At 41.6% G+C, this 19,654-nt stretch overlaps 1 protein-coding gene, 2 long non-coding RNA genes and 1 other non-coding gene across 6 annotated transcripts; 2 read left to right on the top strand and 2 right to left on the bottom strand.

Annotated features, from left to right (window-relative positions):
• Positions 1-927: 927 nt before the first annotated feature.
• On the top strand, positions 928-3,912 carry LOC137588249 (uncharacterized). The gene is made up of 3 exons (XR_011034036.1): positions 928-1,882; positions 2,350-2,667; positions 3,364-3,912. It is a non-coding gene; the product is annotated as an uncharacterized lncRNA (long non-coding RNA).
• Positions 1,107-1,219, bottom strand: LOC137588968 (U5 spliceosomal RNA). Its single transcript, XR_011034118.1, has one exon. It is a non-coding gene; the product is annotated as a U5 spliceosomal RNA (small nuclear RNA).
• On the bottom strand, positions 3,546-7,957 carry LOC137588250 (uncharacterized). Of its 2 annotated transcripts, none has more exons than XR_011034037.1 (3): positions 7,801-7,957; positions 4,230-4,335; positions 3,546-3,684 (listed from the first exon to the last, which is right to left on the bottom strand). It is a non-coding gene; the product is annotated as an uncharacterized lncRNA (long non-coding RNA). The 2 variants fall into 2 exon arrangements; XR_011034038.1 differs by lacking the exon at positions 7,801-7,957 and adding an exon at positions 5,001-5,199.
• Positions 7,958-14,155: 6,198 nt separating this feature from the next.
• LOC137588947 (hydroxycarboxylic acid receptor 2-like) lies at positions 14,156-18,925 on the top strand. Of its 2 annotated transcripts, XM_068306306.1 has the most exons (3): positions 14,156-14,239; positions 14,316-14,943; positions 15,033-18,925. In XM_068306306.1, exons 2-3 carry the CDS (start codon positions 14,530-14,532, stop codon positions 15,723-15,725), a joined length of 1,107 nt encoding a protein of 368 aa, XP_068162407.1. In that variant the 5' UTR covers positions 14,156-14,239; positions 14,316-14,529; the 3' UTR covers positions 15,726-18,925. The 2 variants fall into 2 exon arrangements, with proteins under 2 accessions (XP_068162407.1, XP_068162406.1); XM_068306305.1 differs by having other exon boundaries at positions 14,219-14,943.
• Positions 18,926-19,654: the final 729 nt, after the last annotated feature.

Below are 19,654 nucleotides of genomic sequence, written 5' to 3'. Positions count from 1 at the left end.
ATTAGAAGGGAAACGATGGATTAAGATGCAGGCTTAGATTAAAACACAAATACTATAAGTGTGAATGTTGAAGAGTCTGTTTTGACCACGTCTTGACTATTTTACAGGATATTTAATGAACAAAACAGTTAATGGTGCACATTCTCATATTGCCAGCAAACTTTTCCTACTATTCCGCCCGTACGACTTGTCATTTGTAAAATACAGCAAAAAAGCGTACAAAACACATTTTGCACGGACAGCTAAGAGGATTTCTAAATGATGCCTTCACTAATGTCTCCTCTTTGTTTCAGTCTGGAAGACGATGAATAGCTGGATCAGAACCACGTGGTCCAGTCTGTTTTTTCCCCGGTGTAGATGTAAATTCTACTGACAAATTAACCACTGCTGTGATCACTTCTCTCTTCATGATGCAGATTGTTCCATCTCGCGTACCTGTTTACTGTTCTAATGAATCAATCAGAGGGTAATAAACTCATGCAGGTGCTTATTTTGTTCAATTCTGATTTTATGAAATGCCACAATTATTCTGTGCATCACTGGATGATGAGGTTTAATCATGAAAGGCAAAAATCTGGAGCGGTTCATTCAGTATTTTTATTCATTTTTTATGATGCCAGAGGAAATCTCTCTAACTCTCTAACTCTGATAAAGATCTATTGAACCTTGGATCTTTTCACGAAGGAAGCCCGTCACTTTGTCTATTCCCAAATTAGAAAGGAGTGAAGCTGTGCAGAACAAACATGATGGATCTACATCTCAGCGAGGATCCACCTAAAAAAAAAAGCCTAATGAGCTCTTCCTCATTGCTCTGAAAAATTAAATGTTATCCATTTCAAGTTTTTAAAAAAAATAAATATTCAGGTAGTGCTCAATTTATCAACATTCGGTTTAGGAACATTCGGTGATTCGAACAACGCGCTCGGCCTTATCCGACTATTGTCCTGCAGTTCCACTTTTTGCCACAACCTCCGAGGGGGGCAGCACCGCTACGTTTACGCAGCTCCGGCATTCCTCTCGACCTCTTTTTGTTTGTTGTTGTCTCTGTGCATCACTTTATCAGCACGACGTTTATCAGCATCAGTGCGTCAGGCGTCCTACCTTGGATACAGTATTCGTTTTTTAGTGATTGTTAAAAAAAAACTCTTGCTGTTCCACTCCACGGAAATCTTTAGTAAAAGGCGAAAAATTTAAACGATCTGAAGTGAAACAAGAGTGATCGTAAGAATTCAGTGTTTGTGGTGAACAGACGTTAAGTCGGGTGAAAAGACTCAAAAATTATTTTTTTTTCCGTACTTTTTTATTTTAATTGCGAACGACCTAAGTCGAAACGAAATCTGCCTGTATTTTTTTTTTGTATTTACCTGTTTTTATATTGTCAGGTTGTCCCACTGTACACGTGGAACCAAGGTTTTCGGGTTTGGTTTCTACCCGGAAGCATGAACTAACGCTGAACTCTGAATGTTTTCCTAGCTGATGTGAACTATTGGTCTACTTAAAGGTCCCATATTATTTATTTTTAACTCATTCAGCTGCCAGATGTCCAACTAGACTGTATTCCAAATATTTTGACCTAAAGTGATCTGTGGTCCTAAATATCAGCTTTTCAAAATCGCTCATCTGAGCTACTCACAAAACGCTTCGTTTCAGGCCTCCGGCTGCAGTATGTTAATGAGCTCCGCTGGTCCACGCCTCTTTCACCTGGGCCACGCCCCTCTGACGTAGAGCGTTAGGCTAACGGGACACTGACCGGCGTTACGTTTGTTAGCATTATGGCGTTTGGAGGACCCATCGTGTCGGCGTACATTTATGACCCTGAGTCGGACCCAGAAGCTCCTAAAGAAACACCGACTGTGCGGCTGCAGCAGGATGTTTCTGAATGGTTAGTACGTGTGAACGTTACTTAGTTGGTTCTGTGTTGTTTTGTTGTGTAACCTACGGCATCACAGGACGTTAGCATCGTCCGGTAGCTACTTTAGCTTCTACTCCCGCCTCTCATCACAGTAATAATGTCACATGTCTTATTATGTGTTTTGTATATGTACAGATGTGTTGACTGCTAAAAAGTTGCTGTATTTCTATAAGTGACGGTAAAGTCTGATGGTGGTTCTGATAGTTATTACCATGTGGCTAATGCTAGCTTCTGCTCACGGCTAAGTTACTTTATTTTTCCATCACATTGATTTAACCCGTTACTAAGCTGCTAAATATTTGAGGCAGTCCTCTGTGACAAGACACACGGAGCTAACACCTGCTACCATCACACCAGGTTAATGGTGAAATGATGTAACCATATTGCAGTGATGCCTTTATATACTCTATTTTGAGGTGTCTTCACCTGTTGTACAGGTGTTCCTGTGGACACTGAACGTATGTCAACAGAAGCAGAAGACAACTGCTGTTTGGAGATACAAGTAGCAAGCTCACAGCTAAACCACAAAGTTATGTCTCTACGGTATTCGGCTACTTTTACAATTGTAAATTCAAATGACCTTTACCATGTTTTTGACTGTAGGTTAGGAGCCGTCTGCAGGAGGTTGATGAAGTTCCGTGCATGACTCAACATCCTGGGTTCCAGCCTGTGTGCCTAAACGTGTACACCCTACAAAGGTCCGGTCACGTACTGAGGGCCGAGTGTGGCCCTTCATGTCTGAGACCAATACATCAGTAAGTCGTTCTTTGAAAAATATCGGAATAAAAACTAGTCTTATTTTGCTTCATTAGGCATTCCTTCATTATGAGGTTCTCTCTGGGAGTGACCAGGATGGATAAGATCAGGAATGAGTACATCAGAGGGACAGCACATGTTAGAGGCTTTGGAGATAAAGTCAGAGAGGCCAGACTGAGATGGTTTGGACATGTCCAGAGGAGAGATAGTGAATATATTGGTTGAAGGATGCTGAGTTTTGAACTGCCAGGCAGGAGGCCTAGAGGAAGACCAAGGAGGAGGTTTATGGATGTAATGAGGGAAGACATGAAGGTAGTTGGTGTGAGAGAAGAGGATTCAAAGGACAGGGCTAGATGGAGGAAATTGATTCGCTGTGGCGACCCCTGAAGGGAAAAGCCGAAAGGAAAAGGCATTCATTAATGCAGTAACATGACATATACAGTATAGGTACAACAAAATCTAATATATTGTATTTGAGATACCTTTATTTTTATCTTATTAAAAGACATGTTGAACATTTTTTGTTATTCACAATCCATTTATGTTGACATATACAAGCATTTATTTACATAAAACAATACATCCTATAATAATAATGAGAACACAGAGCCATCCTGTCAGGAAATCAACAACAGTTGTAATACTCAGGATTGAAAACATTGTGAAATAAATAGTTTTGTGTCCTTTTTCTGTAGATGGTGCAGACATCTGGCCTATTGCACCTTTGTTGGCTGGTGCTGGGGCTACTTAGGACGCAGAATCCGGGTCATCATTCCAACCTGTGTGGTCCTTCACATACGCCAGGAGTTTCCTGAAGACAAAGGCCACTACGCTGGATTTAGACCGAGTCTTGGTTGAACCTGGTCATGTAGCTGGCAATGACCTCCTCCTTGTCAGGACACTCATACTGGGCAGACAGATTCTCGGGGAGAGGAATGGACAACATCTCATTTGTGTATGTCACGGGGTCCACCAAGTCTTTGTCACATATGAGGTCCAACATGTCAGCTACAAACCTGTTCAATAAAACACAAAGATAGATCTTTACTGTTACTGATATTTTTTGATTCATTTCTTTGTTTAGAAAAATTGTGTTCAAAATACATCCTGGTACTTGCTACTAATTTATTTATTTGTATGGTTACTTTTCACTGTGTTTTGGTGCAAACAATTACCAACAGAATTTCAAAACATTTTTGTTTGAAATATTAAAATATTGCAACACTAACAGAAAGTTGGCCCTTTCTTGTGAGGTTTGACTCATTGTCGCATTGTCCCTTCAAAAGCCTTTGGAAAAGTGGATCTTGTAGAGGGGTACACCAAACGTAACGAAATAAGGAGCCAAAACAATATATGACATACATGAATCTGTCTCAAAAATTTTTATACTAAAGTCTTCACTTACTGTCTTGCTGGAAAATTCTAAAACACAACACTCTTTATTTTTTACTGAACTACTATCAACACATGTGCATTCACTAACACCTGTAGACAACTATATTTAGAAAATTAGTGTAACCAATTTTATTAAAACATTGTATGGAATATGACTTGTACATACCTTTACTTCAATAGTGGGAATGAAGAGTCCTGCAGGACAGCTGTGTACCACCAGTATGGGTGTCCACTGGGTCAGTTTGGCCCCCCACGTCCCTTGAAGCTGTAGGCTGAAAGGATGCACAAGGAAGAGGGACACTGATTTCAGGACACCAATGTTCTGATTTTGTATAAGAAGGACAGACCTGTGTGTGTTGTCGCTATGACGACCAACAAACAGTCGACTAACACGTGCGCGCACACACACAATACGAAACAAAGCACTACTCCGTCCGTAGCCTAGCATAAGTTGACTTTAGTTATGCTGACAGATAATAGAAAAGAAAATATGAGACCAACTTACTGTGTGTTTTAGCTTTATACTGTAGGTCCGGCACGTGTGGGAGTGCAGGCACACACACACACACACACACACACACACACACAACACGCAAACGCCAAACAAAGGAGACCTCCCTACATAGCCTAGCATAGCATGACTTCATTCATGCTAATCGACAAACAGAAAAATGATAAAATGTGAGCCCAACTCTGGTGCTTGTACCTACAGTAGGTACTGTAGGTTTAGCACACACACGTTGTACCTACAGTAGATACTGTAGGTTCAGCACACACACGTTGTGCCTACAGTAGGTACTGTAGGTTCAGCACACACACGTTGGAGCGCACACACACGCTAACACGAAACAAAGCAGCACCACCTAATTAGCCAAATAGCACTCGATCACTCATGCTAACAGACAACTGCTAAAAAGATAAATGTGGTGAGACTAGCCTGTAACCGGGGTGCAGGTCCTTGGTCCCTATGGTTGGGAGTGATCCTTGAATGAGGATCAGTCTCAGGCAAAGCCCCGTCTGGACTGACCCTCATTGCTAAAACAGGCTGGAGTGAAGTGGTTCCACCAACAAACAAACGTGCAGGCGATGTAGCTGCACAGAGCCATTAAAAATGAAATGTAACCACGGTCTCTTCTGTTCTACATTGGATGGGATGAAAAATAAACACTGGTGTTGATTTGTACAATCAACAACTGAGCCACTACCTTGTCTCCTTGTCACAGACGCCATTTCAACACCTCTGTCCGACACGAAGAACTCCGTTTTGGGGATGACCACGCCGTTGGGCGTGTCCACCAATCTATATCGTCCACGCCCCTGAGCATGTCCACCAATCCATATCGTCCAATACTCTGTCCAATAGCAGAGTGCAAAGTGTGACGTCAGGAATGCCTATTCTAGCAATGGAGTCGTTCAGAGCCATGACTTCCTAAAAGTCCAAATATCTATTGATGCAGGAAGTGTTTGTTTACCAGATTCTAGGAGTTGGTCGGGTTAGGGAGGACCACTATGTATATGTAGAGACCTGGAAAAAGTGTGATTTTCATAATAGGGCCCCTTTAAGAGAAACTTTATGAAATAAAACGGAATAATCAAGCATAAATGGGCGTGCCGTACTTGTAATGACCAGGAAGTGACGTCAGTGCGTCATCACGTCAATGCGATGGAAAACTTTAGTGGATGTATTGTTTTTTATGTCCTGTAACTTTCTGGTGAGTCTTAGGGAATAAAACCTTAGTATTTAGAGTAGTAATGACATTTAAATGACCTCAAATGATGATTATAGGTTGGAATTTAATGATGCTTCATGTTGAGCCAAAAAAAGATTTAAGAGACTGAAAAATTAACTTTTGTCAACTGAATCACTGAAAAATCAACAAATAGTCAATGTGGTCATAAATATGTGGGGAAAATTGACTACACTCCGTGTGGCCAATTGCATTTTACAGGGGTGGGGGCAAAAAAAACAAGCAAACCTAAAAGTAAGGAGTATTCATGAGCCTTCTCAGAAATTAACTCGAGTAAGAGTATAAATCTTTACCTTGGAAATGTATTCGAGTAAGAGTAATAAGAATGAATGAATTCTAGTATTTGAGTATCTGTATCAGCATCACAGTCGTACGCGGCAGACGAGATAATGGAGAAAGCGCTACGACGAAAAACATCTGTAGCATCCAGGGGCCGTCTGCATTTGAACCAACCGTTTACGTGTCTTTTAATGATCATATGAACATTTCATCAAAAGATGCAACATCACAGAAGAAAAACATGTATGACACGTAATAGTGAATTAAATATTAGTATTTTAGTTCTATGTCCATGTCTGGAGTTTTATTTGTTTTAAAGTATGAAATAGTATTATTATTCGTTTTTTAAAAAATTTGATTCCTGTTCAAAGTCGGAGCATGAATTCATTCATTCAATCATCTTCCTAACCGCTGTTTCCGCTTTTGTAACGGGTTACAAAATATATATGTATATGTATATATATATATGTATATGGTCAATATGTGTGGTGCTATCACCTGTGTGTCTGCCCTTAGTGCGCTCACTGCGCTGAGCAGAGGGAGGAGACGCGTGAATTTACATTATAATTTTATACTATTGGTAATATATTGATTAAAGCAACAACAACAAAAAAAACTGAAGAGCCGGAAGAGCCGGCTCTTTTTTGTGAACCGAGCCGAAAGAGACGGTTCTCTAAAAAGAGCCGGAATTCCCATTACCACAGCTTCCCAACCGGAACGAGCTGCTGCAGCTGCAGAAGCTCCTCCCACCACCGGGAGCTCCGGGACTGTGGGCGATTTAATTTTTTTTATATATGGATTCAACTTGAATTTTTTATGCTTCTGTTGAATATTATAAAATATTAATAAAATTCTGTTAGTCGATACTTTCTGTTTCAGTGTGAGACTCAGATATGTAGCGAGTACGGGTTGGGCTCATTGTTGGAACTACTGTAACCCAGTGGCCCACAACCTTTTTTGCGTCACGGACCGGTTTCATCTAAGACATCTAAGACCTACATTTGCTCGATAATCGTCAAGAACCACAAGATGGCTGTAATAAATCATCCACAATGCTCTTATGTCAAAGGCAGACATCAACAATTAACAAACTTTAGTTCTTAAAATATCTGCAAAAAGAAATTATTTATTTTTGAATGAAAAATCATTTTCAATAAATACAATAGAATCCTATCCCAGTGACTGTGCTGGGGTTTATTTTGAAAAGTAGCGACTTAAAATCAGTGTTCAACGTAGCAGACAATTAGCGGAGCTCTGAGCTTGTTTTCTATGCAACGAGCCGGTCCCATCTGGGGGGGGGGGTCCCGTGACACCGGAAGTGTGTTCCGGACGTCCAATCAGCTGGGCTCATCGACCGTTGTGTGGTTGCAGTGTAGACATAGACACCCCGCCATAGAGGGGGTCCACATCCTCAATGAATGGGGCGCCGAGTAATGAAACCGTTTTGGGCACAATTGTCGCAAACGGTTCGAAACCCCATCGGGCGCCAATTCAGAATCCCTAGTGGCTGGTATCTGATTGAACAAGTTGGATTTAAAGGTAATTCCTTGGTGTTCAGATACACATGTGAACGGAGCACAGAGGGAAGATTTATCTGACACACAAGCACTCCGCTCCGAATCAGCGGAGGGGAGGGAACCATTTACGCACCAAAATGTCACCATCTAGTAAATAAACCATCTTCTCACCCTTTGCTTTATCGGCACTCACCAGATTTAAGAAACATTTCTGAAGCGTCGGGTCTTTCCTTTACGCAGAACACAGGCAGTCACGTGACACCGGGAGGGACGAGCCTTCGGGAGAGGTTTGTTTCAGTCCTGACCAGACGCACCGCCTCAGCGGCAATTACGCACAGAGACTCCAAGGCGCACTCTATCTTGTTCTCTGATGCCGGCCTCTGAGAGGGCGTGAATCTCTTTCCTTTAGTTGTCCACGATTGTGATTAATTGTGATACCAGCATCTATTCCATTTTCTGAAGTGTAAGCTGTTTATGATGATTGTTCTGCTTTGATAGATTAATATTCAGCGTCTTTGTCTTTACATATTAGTCTTTTAGTTCCTTGTCCATGTCTGGAGTTTTGTTTTAAAGTATTAAAGATTACTATTAAATGAACTTTTATTAGTGTTATTATTGGATTCATCTTCTATGTCTAATCATGAGTTTATTCAGTCATTCTCTAAACCGCTGTTTCCGCTTTTGGGGAGGGGGGTGGGCACAGGGTCGCTGGAGCCTATCACAGCGGATTTACGGGCGCAAACTTTGCAAAATTACGACGTCATAACTCAGCTGTGATTGGCCGAGAGCGCTCAAAGATCTTTGGGACGCTGAAGATGCTGTGGCTTTGTGCACAAAGATCAGTTGGACTGAATCAAGGAACGTCGATGTCGACGAGGCTAACACTACAATTTAACAGGCGCACCAAACATTTCACGATTCAAATTATGACGTCACAACTCAGCTGTGATTGGCTGAGGTACTTATCACTTGGCGATTGGTTTGGGAAAAATAAATTCGCCTCGGGCGCGACCCTGGTCACGTTTCATTTTACCATATAGTTCTGTTTGATCGTTAAAATGTTTAGATCCCAGAAGCTCCTATCCGAACTTGTTCCCTCCTCACAAATCACCTGCAACACCAGCGTCCTCTGTGCCCTGTGAGGGGGGGGAGGGGGGTCTCCAAAGATGAGGAAATTGTGTCCAAGAACAGGAATCGGCTATAAGCTTTTACAGTGGGAAAACTAAAGTGTCAAAGTCTAATTCTTAGTATAAAAGTGTTAAAGGTCCCATATTATGTATTTTTAACTTAATGTCATTCAGCTGCCAGATGTCCAACTAGACTGTATTCCAAATATTTTGACCTAAAGTGATCTGTGGTCCTAAATATCAGCTTTTCAAACAACTTATCTGAGCTACTCACAAAACGCTTCGTTTCAGGCCTCCGGCTGCAGTATGTTAATGAGCTCCTCTGGCCCACGCCTCCTTCACCTGGGCCACGCCCCTCTGAAGTAGAGCGTTAGGCTAACGGGACACTGACCGGCGTTACGTTTGTTATCATTATGGCGTTTGGAGGACCCATCGTGTCGGCGTACATTTATGACCCTGAGTGGGACCCAGTAGCGGGGGCTCCTAAAGAAACACCGACTGTGCGGCTGCAGCAGGACGTTTCTGAATGGTTAGTACGTGTGAACGCTACTTAGTTGGTTCTGTGTTGTGTTGTTGTGTAACCTACGGCATCACAGGACGTTAGCATCGTCCGGTAGCTACTTTAGCTTCTACTCCCGCCTCTCATCACAGTAATAATGTCAAATGTCTTATGTATTTTGTATATGTACGGATGTGTTGACTGCTAAAATGTTGCTGTATTTCTATAAGTGACGGTAAAGTCTGATGGTGGTTCTGATAGTTATTACCATGTGGCTAATGCTAGCTTCTGCTCACGGCTAAGTTACTTTATTTTTCCATCACATTGATTTAACCCGTTACTAAGCTGCACGATATTTGATGCAGTCCTCTGTGACAAGACACACGGAGCTAACACCTGCTACCATCACACCAGGTTAATGGTGAAATGATGTAACCATATTGCAGTGATGCTTTTATATACTCTATTTTGAGGTGTCTTCACCTGTTGTACAGGTGTTCCTGTGGACACTGAATGTGAGCCAACAGAAGCAGAAAACATCTGTTTGGAGACACACAAGTAGCAAGCTCACAGCTAAACCACAAAGTTATGTCTCTACGGTATTCGACTACTTTTACAATTGTAAATTCAAATGACCTTTACCATGTTTTTTCACTGTAGGTTAGGAGCCGTCTGCAGGAGGTTGATGAAGTTCCGTGCATGACTGTGTGCCTAAACGTGTACACCCTACAAACGGCCGGTCACGTACTGAGGGCCGAGTATGGCCCTTCATGTCTGAGACAAATACATCGGTAAGTCGTTCTTTGAAAAATGTCGTAATAAAAACTAGTTGTCTTATTTTGCTTCATTAGGCATTCCTTCATTAATGCAGTAACATGACATATACAGTATAGGTACAACAGTCTAATATATTGTATTTGCGACACCTTGATTTTTATCTTATTAAAAGACATGTTGAACATTTTTTGGTATTCACAATCCATTTATGTCGACATATACAAGCATTTATTTACATAAAACAATACATCCAATAACAATAATGAGACCACAGGGCCATCCTGTCAGGAAATCAACAACAGTTGTAATACTCAGGATTGAAAACATTGTGAAATAAGTAGTTTTGTGTCCTTTTTCTGTAGATGGTGCAGACATCTGGCCTATCGCACCTTTGTTGGCTGGTGCTGGGGCTACTTAGGGTGCAGAATCCGGGTTGTCATCCCAGCATGTGTGGTCCTGAAGACAAAGGCCACTACGCTGGATTTAGACAGAGTCTTGGTTGAACCTGGTCATGTAGCTGGCAATGACCTCCACCTTGTCCGGACGCTCACACTGGGCAGACAGATTCTCGGGGAGAGGAATGGACAACATCTCATTTGTGTATGGCACAGGGTCCACCAAGTCTTTGTCACATATGAGGTCCAACATGTCAGCTACAAAACCTGTTCAATAAAACACAAAGATAGATCTCTACTGTTATTGATATTGTTTGATTCATTTCTCAGTTTAGAAAAATTGTGTTCAAAATACATCCTGGTACTTGCTACTGATTTATTTATTTGTATGGTTACTTTTTACTGTGTTTTGTTGCGAACAATTACCAACAGAATTTCAAACAAGGTTTGTTTGAAATATTAAAATATTACAACACTAACAGAATGTTGGCTCTGTCTCGTGAGGTTTGACTCTGCATTGTCCCTTCAAAAGCCTTTGGAAAGTGGATCTTATAGAGGGGTACACCAAACGTAACGAAATAAGGAGCCAAAACAATATATGACATACATGAATCTGTCTCAGAAATTTTTATACTAAAGTCTTCACTTACTGTCTTGCTGGAAAATTCTAATACACAACACTCTTATTTTTTTCTGAACTACTATCAACACATGTGCATTCACTAACACCTACAGACAACTACAGTATATTCAGAAAATTAGCGTAGTTAACCAATTTTATTAAAACATTGTATGGAATATGACTTGTACATACCTTTACTTCAATAGTGGGAATGAAGAGTCCTGCAGGACAGCTGTGTACCACCAGTATGGGTGTCCACTGGGTCAGTTTGGCCCCACACGTCCCTTGAAGCTGTAGGCTGAAAGGATGCACAAGGAAGAGGGACACTGATTTCAGGACACCAATGTTCTGATTTTGTATAAGAAGGACAGACTTGTGTGAGTTGTCGCTATGACGACCAACAAACAATCGACTCTAACACGTGCGCGCACACACAATACGAAACAAAGCACAACTCCCTACTTAGCCTAGCATAAGTTGACTTTATTTATGCTGACAGATAATAGAAAAGAAAATATGAGACCAACTTACTGTGTGTTTTAGCTTTATACTGTAGGTCCAGCACGTGTGGGAGTGCAGGCACACACACACACACACACACACACACACACACACACACACACACACACACACACACACACACACACAGCACGCAAACTGGAAACAAAGGAGACCTCCCTACATAGCCTAGCATAACATGACTTCATTCAGGCTAACAAACAATAAGAAAATATGAACCAACTTACGTGCGTTTTAGTTTTATACTGTAGGTCCAGCACGCACACACGTGTTGGAGCGTACGAACACACGCAACACGCAAAACGAAGGAGACCTCCCTACATAGCCTAGCATAGCATGACTTCATTCATGCTAACCGACAAACAGAAAAATGATAAAATGTGAGCCCAACTCTGGTGCGTTGTACCTACAGTAGGTACTGTAGGTTCAGCACACACACGTTGTACCTACAGTAGATACTGTAGGTTCAGCACACACACGTTGTGCCTACAGTAGGTACTGTAGGTTCAGCACACACACGTTGGAGCGCACACACACGCTAACACGAAACAAAGCAGCACCACCTAATTAGCCAAATAGCACTCGATCACTCATGCTAACAGACAACTGCTAAAAAGATAAATGTGGTGAGACTAGCCTGTAACCAGGGTGCAGGTCCTAGGTCCTTGGTCCAGGGTGCAGGTCCTTGGTCCCTATGGTTGGGAGTGATCCTTGAATGAGGATCAGTCTCAGGCAAAGCCCCGTCTGGACTGACCCTCATTGCTAAAACAGGCTGGAGTGAAGTGGTTCACACACAAACAAACGTGCAGGCGATGTAGCTGCACAGAGCCATTAAAAATGAAATGTAACCACGGTCTCTTCTGTTCTTCATTGGATGGGATGAAAAATAAACACTGGTGTTGATTTGTACAATCAACAACTGAGCAACTACCTTGTTTCCTTGTCACAGACGCCATGTCAACAGACTGCTGCCTAACGTCTGACACGAAGAGCTCCGTCTCGGGGATGGCCACGCCCTTGGGCGTGTCCACCAATCCATATCGTCCAATACTCTGTCCAATAGCAGAGTGCAAAGTCTGACGTCAACAATGCCTATTCTGGCAATCGAGTCGTTCAGAGCCATGACTTCCTAAAAGTCCAAATATCTATTGATGCAGGAAGTGTTTGTTTACCAGATTCTAGGAGTTGGTTGGGTTATGGAGGACCACTATGTATATGTAGAGACCTGAAAAAGTGTGATTTTCATAATAGGGCCCCTTTAAAGTTGTGGGTTAAATCTAATGGTCAAAACTAAAAAGAAGGTCCAAACATTTATAGCATCTTGTCAATGTTTTGCAGTGTAGTTCATTTATGACATATTTCTACTCAAACTATTTGCAGATCTGTCAGGTTTCTGATTAAATTTTTACCAAGAAAAATCATATATTGTCTTCCGGGCTGGGGTTTGTGTGAGAAATAGGTTTAGGGTTAGGTTTATGAATTGGTAAGATTTAGTGTTAGGAATAAGTTTATGGTATTTAGGGATTAATTCCCATTCCAGGTGGGACTATCTCTTGTTTCATTAATTTTATCAGGTCCACAAGGTCAGTCAATTTCCAGATTTATTTCTAAATGCTTTGTTGAGTCAGACTTGGTTCCTTAAAAGTCAACCACCACATTTATCTTGTGAAATACAACTTTCCCTGAAACAGAATGAAAATACAGAAGACAGAGGACTTATGAACCCAAACTGGACGCAGACTGAGATCTTAGTACATATTAAAGTAAAAATAAAACACCTGTAAATATCGTTCAGAATGAAGAAAATGCTCTAAAGTTCAACAGAAGCGACATTTTCTTTCTTTCTTCTCCAAACAGTAACATGCTAACACTATGAAATAACATTATTAAATGTAGATGAATATAAATAACAACAACAGACAAGAAGTACAAAAAACACATGGTATAGGAATGAACTTTCAAAATAAAACGCAACAGTGACACAAAACAGACACAAACCTAACAAAACAAAACTTTAACCAACGGCTTTAACTCCAGGAGACGGAGTGCTTTTCAAATCACGACTTTTTCACTCCTGATCTCATCTGAGTCGGATTTACAATAAAGCAGCGACCATAGAATGAACCATTAGCAGACCCCCTATGGTAGATTTAAAAAATGACCTCCTGTGACCCCTCCCCTCCACCGATGGAAACATCCCATCTTAACATAAAAGAACTCCTGCCAAGTCCTCACACACGACATCAACAACTCTCATCTTGCGGTTTCCAAAGTTTCTCAACCACTGGAACATATTTCTAAACGTCCCCTTTTGACCTGCAGCGTCTCCGGGGTGACGCATTCAAACACGACGAGGAAACCGTGACCACTTATTAGTTTAAAGACGGCTCAGATTGACAGCTTCCGTCAGTCACATATAACTTCAGCTTGACAGTGAACTTTGACCTTCACACGCCGAAACAATAAGGAAGTGTTGAATTGGGCGAAGGTAATTTGATATTCGTGTTGTTCTGCTGTAGAATTTGCAGAACTATTACTTCACACGGGAAACTCTGTCCTGAGATGGCTTCATCCAGGAGTTCTGATCTCCGTCGTCACTTCTGCTTTTACTCTGAAAGAGTTGTGGCCACCGGCTCCATCCTATAAGAGACGTAAACACACCGTCAAGACATCTGGATGACTGGAAAAATTCAGTGAGTACTGACCTGGATGTTTGCTTTAAGCGTCTTAAACATTAGAGTTCTTTGTGACTGTGATTTTTTTTTGCAGATATTTTTCTCTATGTGAAAACAAGAAGAGGAACTTTCAGATATTCTGTTTATTTCGTCAGTTTGTCCAAACCTCCTCTCATCCATCCACTGAAATCTTTTTTTTAATATAAAACAGTCTTCCTTCTCTCTTCTAAACATTTGATCAGTTTCTTTTTTTTTTCTAGATAGTAAATTATAAATTTTATTCTGTAAAAAAAAAAAAAAAAAAAAAAATGGTGTCAGTGCAAAATGAATTCATCACAACCCCAGTTTACAACATGACCACTCCAGTTCCTGGTGGTGGAAGGGGCGGCGGGTGCCCGCCGGTTGGTATCCAACTGGAAGGTGTGATCCTCCCCCCAGTCCTCACCCTCGATGTCATACTGGGACTGCTGGGAAATCTGGTTGCCCTGTGGATTTTCTGCTTCAAGCTGAAGACCTGGAACCCGAACAACCTGTTCCTTTTCAACCTGGTTATTGCGGACTTCCTGGCTCTAGTGAGTCTGCCTCTTCGGATCGATGCCTTGCTCAGGGGTTACTGGATATTCGGAGACGGATTGTGTCGAATCAACCTTTTCTTAATGTTTTCCAACCGCTCGGCCAGCATCGCGCTCATGACCGTGGTGGCGATCTATCGTTACTTTAAGGTAAGGAAATGAATGCAAATACTTTCATAGATACTTGGATTTGTTTGTGACCATCCTCGTCTTTTTTTTTTTTTTTTTTTGTGCCCCAGGTCGTTCACCCCCACCATCCGTTCAACCGCATGACGAAGCAGCAGGCAGTCTTTGTGTCGGCGTTCGTCTGGATGCTGGTGATCAGCCCTCGGGTTCCCATGCTGGCCTACAACCACATCAAGAGCAGCGGCAACACCACGCAGTGTTTCTTCTTCACCTCGTACAAAGAGGCCCTGAGGGCCATCATCATCCTGGTGGGAATGCACCGGATCCTCACCGTGCTGGAGTTCATCATTCCTTTGATCATGCTGCTCTTCTGCACCATCAGGATCTCCAGATTCTTGAAGAAGCGACAGATGGGAAAACCGGAGAAGATCAGGAAGGCGATGCGAGTGTGCATCGCCATCGTTGCCGTTTTCATGGTGTGCTTCTTACCCACCACTGTGACGACCATCGGCGTGTGGATCATCCGTTCCTACCGGCCGTGGGACTGCGCCGCCTTCTACACCTTCACGCAGCTCACCATTGTGTCTTTGGGGCTGAACTTCCTCAACTCTGCCCTGGACCCCATCATTTATGTTTTCTCCAGCTGCATGTTCAGGAAGGCGCTCTGCAGCTCGCTGCCTGGCGCCATTCGCTGCCGGCAGGGCGAAGGGGAAGGCGAGGAAGGGGCGACGTCGTCGGGAACGCAGTCGACCACCCAACAGGAACTCCAATCCTTAGGAGCTGACAGAAGCAGGGGGGTCATGTGATCAGCACCTCCTGAACTGGATTGAGCGAAGTTTGGGAAAACAGGATTTCAGAAAAAGAAGGATTTGTTATCAGACAATGATACAGAGGGAAAAAAACTGAGAACTGTAGATTTAAGAAATTTCTGCATTGAATCAGAGATGATTTTAAAACTGTGGGTGAGGGTTTGGCTGGATGAGTCTCCATGAGTCTTTGTGGAGTTTTAAATAAGCCTCTTTGGAAGGTTTTTGTTTTCATTCACGAATCACCTATTTAGCCACAATGCCATTTCCTTAATGTAATAAGACTTTAATTTTAATTTTTAGCTCTTGCCGATGCTTTATTTTCATTCATCCGGGTGTTAATGTAAGTTTTGGTTGGACTTCTGACACGTGGAAGACGTCCTCGTTGGTTCTCCTCAGGATCAAGTGTCTGATGTGTGTTCCAGAGCCAGTTCAATTTTGATAATTGATTTCTTCATTAATGTAGTTGAATTTTGTCTTGCCGGACTTTAAATGGTTTGTGTTTTTGTCTCATGGGTTTATTGTTTTTCAGTTTTAAAAATTGGATGTTTATTTAAGCTTTTTAGTTAATACCCTCATTCTTAATGGATCAATCGTTGGTCTTTATCATTACTTTTAGATGCCTGGATCTTGATCATTAGATAACATTTAAGGGCTGTACTGATCGATTTCACTTGAGAGTACAGTAATTGAAAAAAAACTGATATCCTGTTGTTGTTCTAGATAGAATCCACCAGATGGTGCTGTTTTGAGGGGGAAAAAAGCACGTCTTTCGTCAAATATATAAAATTAAATGAATATAATAATTCAAAGGAGAGATTAGATACAAAATGGGGGTAGAGGGTTTCTAAGGTCCAGGAGGGGGTTAGGATTGGACGGCTCCTATTTCATAATGTTAGGAAATTGTTTTTCAGGAAGTGAAGTAGAAGTAGAAAAGGGTTCGGGTCAAGGGTTAAGTACAGCATTGGGTACTATGTCAGGCATACTATATATAAGATTCTATTTTTAAAATGTTACATATCAAAACAAAATCACACAAAATATACAACCACGAAAAAATAAATCAGCGTTTAAAGATTACAATACAATACATGCAATGAAAAAAAAAAAGAGATTTAAATTTAAACATTAGTTGCTTTCCAGGCCCAAACTTTCTCAGTGATGTGAAAATAAAATCCCACTGTTGATCACATTGATGTATTCTTTATTATCTCGTTTCATTTTTTATTTCCTATACTTATGTTTTGCATTTTATCACACAAATTGACATTTTTTTCTTTTATCTTTTATTTCTGTTTAAATCCATGCATATGAAATCAGAACCACAGACGGGACAGGAGGATCAGAACCATGTGACCCAGTCTGTGTTTATGCCAGAGATGTAATTCCCTACTGACAAATGGAACACTGCGGGCGATGCTGTGATTCTTTCCTCTGCATTTCTGCTTGTTTGTTGTTCTACACATTACACAAAGCCTCTGTTTACCGTCCAAACCAATCACTCACAGAGTCACAACCTCCCGCAGCTGCTTATTTTCTTCCTCCCTGATTTCTTGAAAAGCTGCAATTATCCTGAATGATGAGGTTTTATCGGTGAAGACAAAAATCTGCTGCATTTCATGAAGTGATTTTATTCTTTTTATGAAGACAGCGTGAATTTATTTCTAGCTTGTGAGCCCCAATGATGATCTGACATCTCTTAAACCTTTTTATGAATGAATGAGGCAGGAAAAAAGCTTCTGGATCTGGATCCTCCTCATCCTTTCCTGCTGTTTCCCACTCACAATCTCTCCGGAAAATTAACTGACATCCATGAAGAGTTTCTTAAAGATAGTCTTCAAACAGAATGGGAACATGACCAGGAAATAATAGCATGACTTGCTGACTGTAGTTTGTTTGTGATTTGGTTCAATTTATGACCAGTAGATGGAGGTAGCGGTTCTTGCTCAACATTTGTTTCTCATCCTGGGTTCAGGATATAATTGGATTAATGGAAGTTTATGGAATCCTGTGTGTTGATTCCACCAAACATCTTAGTATCTTTCCAGTCCAAGACATACTCAAATGTATTTTCCCTTATTTATAGAGAAATAATCTTTTCAAGTGTGCAGAAATTTTTTATTTATTTATTGTGCAGGTCATCTGAAATCAACAATTCTGAAATACCTTCATTCATTTCAAGTATTTTCTTACTATGCTGACCTCAGTCAGACTCCTTTTACACTTGATCTTCCAGAGTTCTTATCGGATTTCATGCGTTTTTGTGGACAAGCTCATACTCTGAGTCCTTTAATGCTGCGTCATTTAAATGCACCTTTGAACAAAGAGCCAAAATCTTTCTTAGAACTCTGCAATCATTTCTTCCTTTGTTTAGTCTGAGCCGGCTTGTATTCCTTGTAATCCACTGATTTATCCTTGACAGATTTGTCCTGTGTGCATTTTGTTCCTCCAGTGAACGCAAGATAGAAAAAAAATAAATACATAGAAATGACTCAGAGAGATTATTTTTAGCACACATGTTCTGCTTCTCTGAGGCAAAAGATGGAGTAAAATGCATGTGATTTAAAAATAAATAAATTTCCTCTATAGAAGAAGACGGTGGGTGAAGTTGGAGCATGGGCTCAGAAAAACAAACCAGGGTCAGGGATATACCATCACCGATGGATCTGAAGCCAAACCACACGCGCCTCAAACACTTAAATATTTAGTTTAGTTGCGCTGAGCTAGTCTGAAGCAGACAATTAATCTTTTTAAATGAGAGAGTGGTCAAACAAACCAAGATGGGGGCATAAAGTGCGAGTTGCGATAGAATTTAGCGATCGGTATGTCTGAATGATGACGGTCTTCACGAGGGAGAATATTTGATCCTGATACGACGTTCGATTGATTGGCAAAGCTGATTAAAAGAAACCATCCAATCAGGTTCCAAGTCTGCCTCTCATAAATTATAATTAAAGTTGTTTTCAGCACATTTCAATGAAGGGATAACATTTTCACCCAAAGTGCTCGCAATTGTGGACTTTAGAATAACACGATTTTGGAAATAGCCCTCTTGAGCTGGTGTGAGAGCTTTTTTCCCCCCACTCTGGTCCTTAAGTGAGGGCTTTCAGGTTCTGGGAACCCTCAAATCAAAGGGAACACACCGCTGGAAGTTTGTCCAGGTGGCTCCATCAACTACTGACCTGCTGCAAGATCTCAAAATGAGTTCCTGACGTGAAGAGAAGAAACTGTCCAGGAAGCATCAAAGCTACGTTTAACAATGAAAGACTTTCAGAAAAGAAGAAAAAACACAGTAAAGCTGTTTGTGCACCCAAATGGTCTCCGTGGTTAATAACAGCTGAACAGAACCAAGGGAAAAAGTCTTGTTATGGAGATTTTTCTTTTAGGATATGGAGGCAGTTTCTTCTACTTCTTCAGATGTCTTTGCCTAGGAAGCCGTGACATTTCATTCCCTCTGGCCTTCACCTCCAGCTTACAGCTGATGTCCTTTCAGACTCACTCTGAGTCCGTCCTACTCGGCCTTTCACGGAAAGATTTAAGTCTCTTAAATGCCAATTTAATGCCCTTAAATTCCACGGGAGACCAGCCAGAGATAGTTAAGCCATGAGACAAGGGGGGCGTTTCTGTTTCTAAGGCTGCGTTTTCCCTGCATGCCACAGCTTTGCATCACCGCTCTGACATTACATATCCTGTCTGTTACTATTGAAAAGCACACACACACACACACACACACACACACACACACACACACACACACAGTTCCTGTGCGTTTTCCTCCAAGCGTTTCCTGCTGTCAGTCCACGGATCCAGGTCGACACCCTTCTCTTTCCCCCCCTCCTCCGGGATTCAACCTCTCACAGGGTGGAGAGGGTTCAGCTTCCTCTCGCATGTGGAGGCTTGGAGGGAGGAAGGGGAAGGGATGGAGGGAG

The sequence above is a fragment of the Antennarius striatus genome, chromosome 21 (genome assembly GCF_040054535.1).
Source record: "Antennarius striatus isolate MH-2024 chromosome 21, ASM4005453v1, whole genome shotgun sequence".
In the NCBI taxonomy this organism is placed as follows: Eukaryota; Metazoa; Chordata; class Actinopteri; order Lophiiformes; family Antennariidae; genus Antennarius; species Antennarius striatus.
This window is presented reverse-complemented; position numbering and strand designations above follow the sequence as displayed.

Excerpts from the sequence above, each read along its gene's own strand:
- LOC137588947 (XM_068306306.1), top strand. The coding sequence starts at position 14,530 with ATGGTGTCAGTGCAAAATGAATTCATCACAACCCCAGTTTACAACATG. Across the intron at positions 14,944-15,032 it reads CGATCTATCGTTACTTTAAG|GTCGTTCACCCCCACCATCC; the intron begins GTAAGGAAATGA and ends TTTGTGCCCCAG.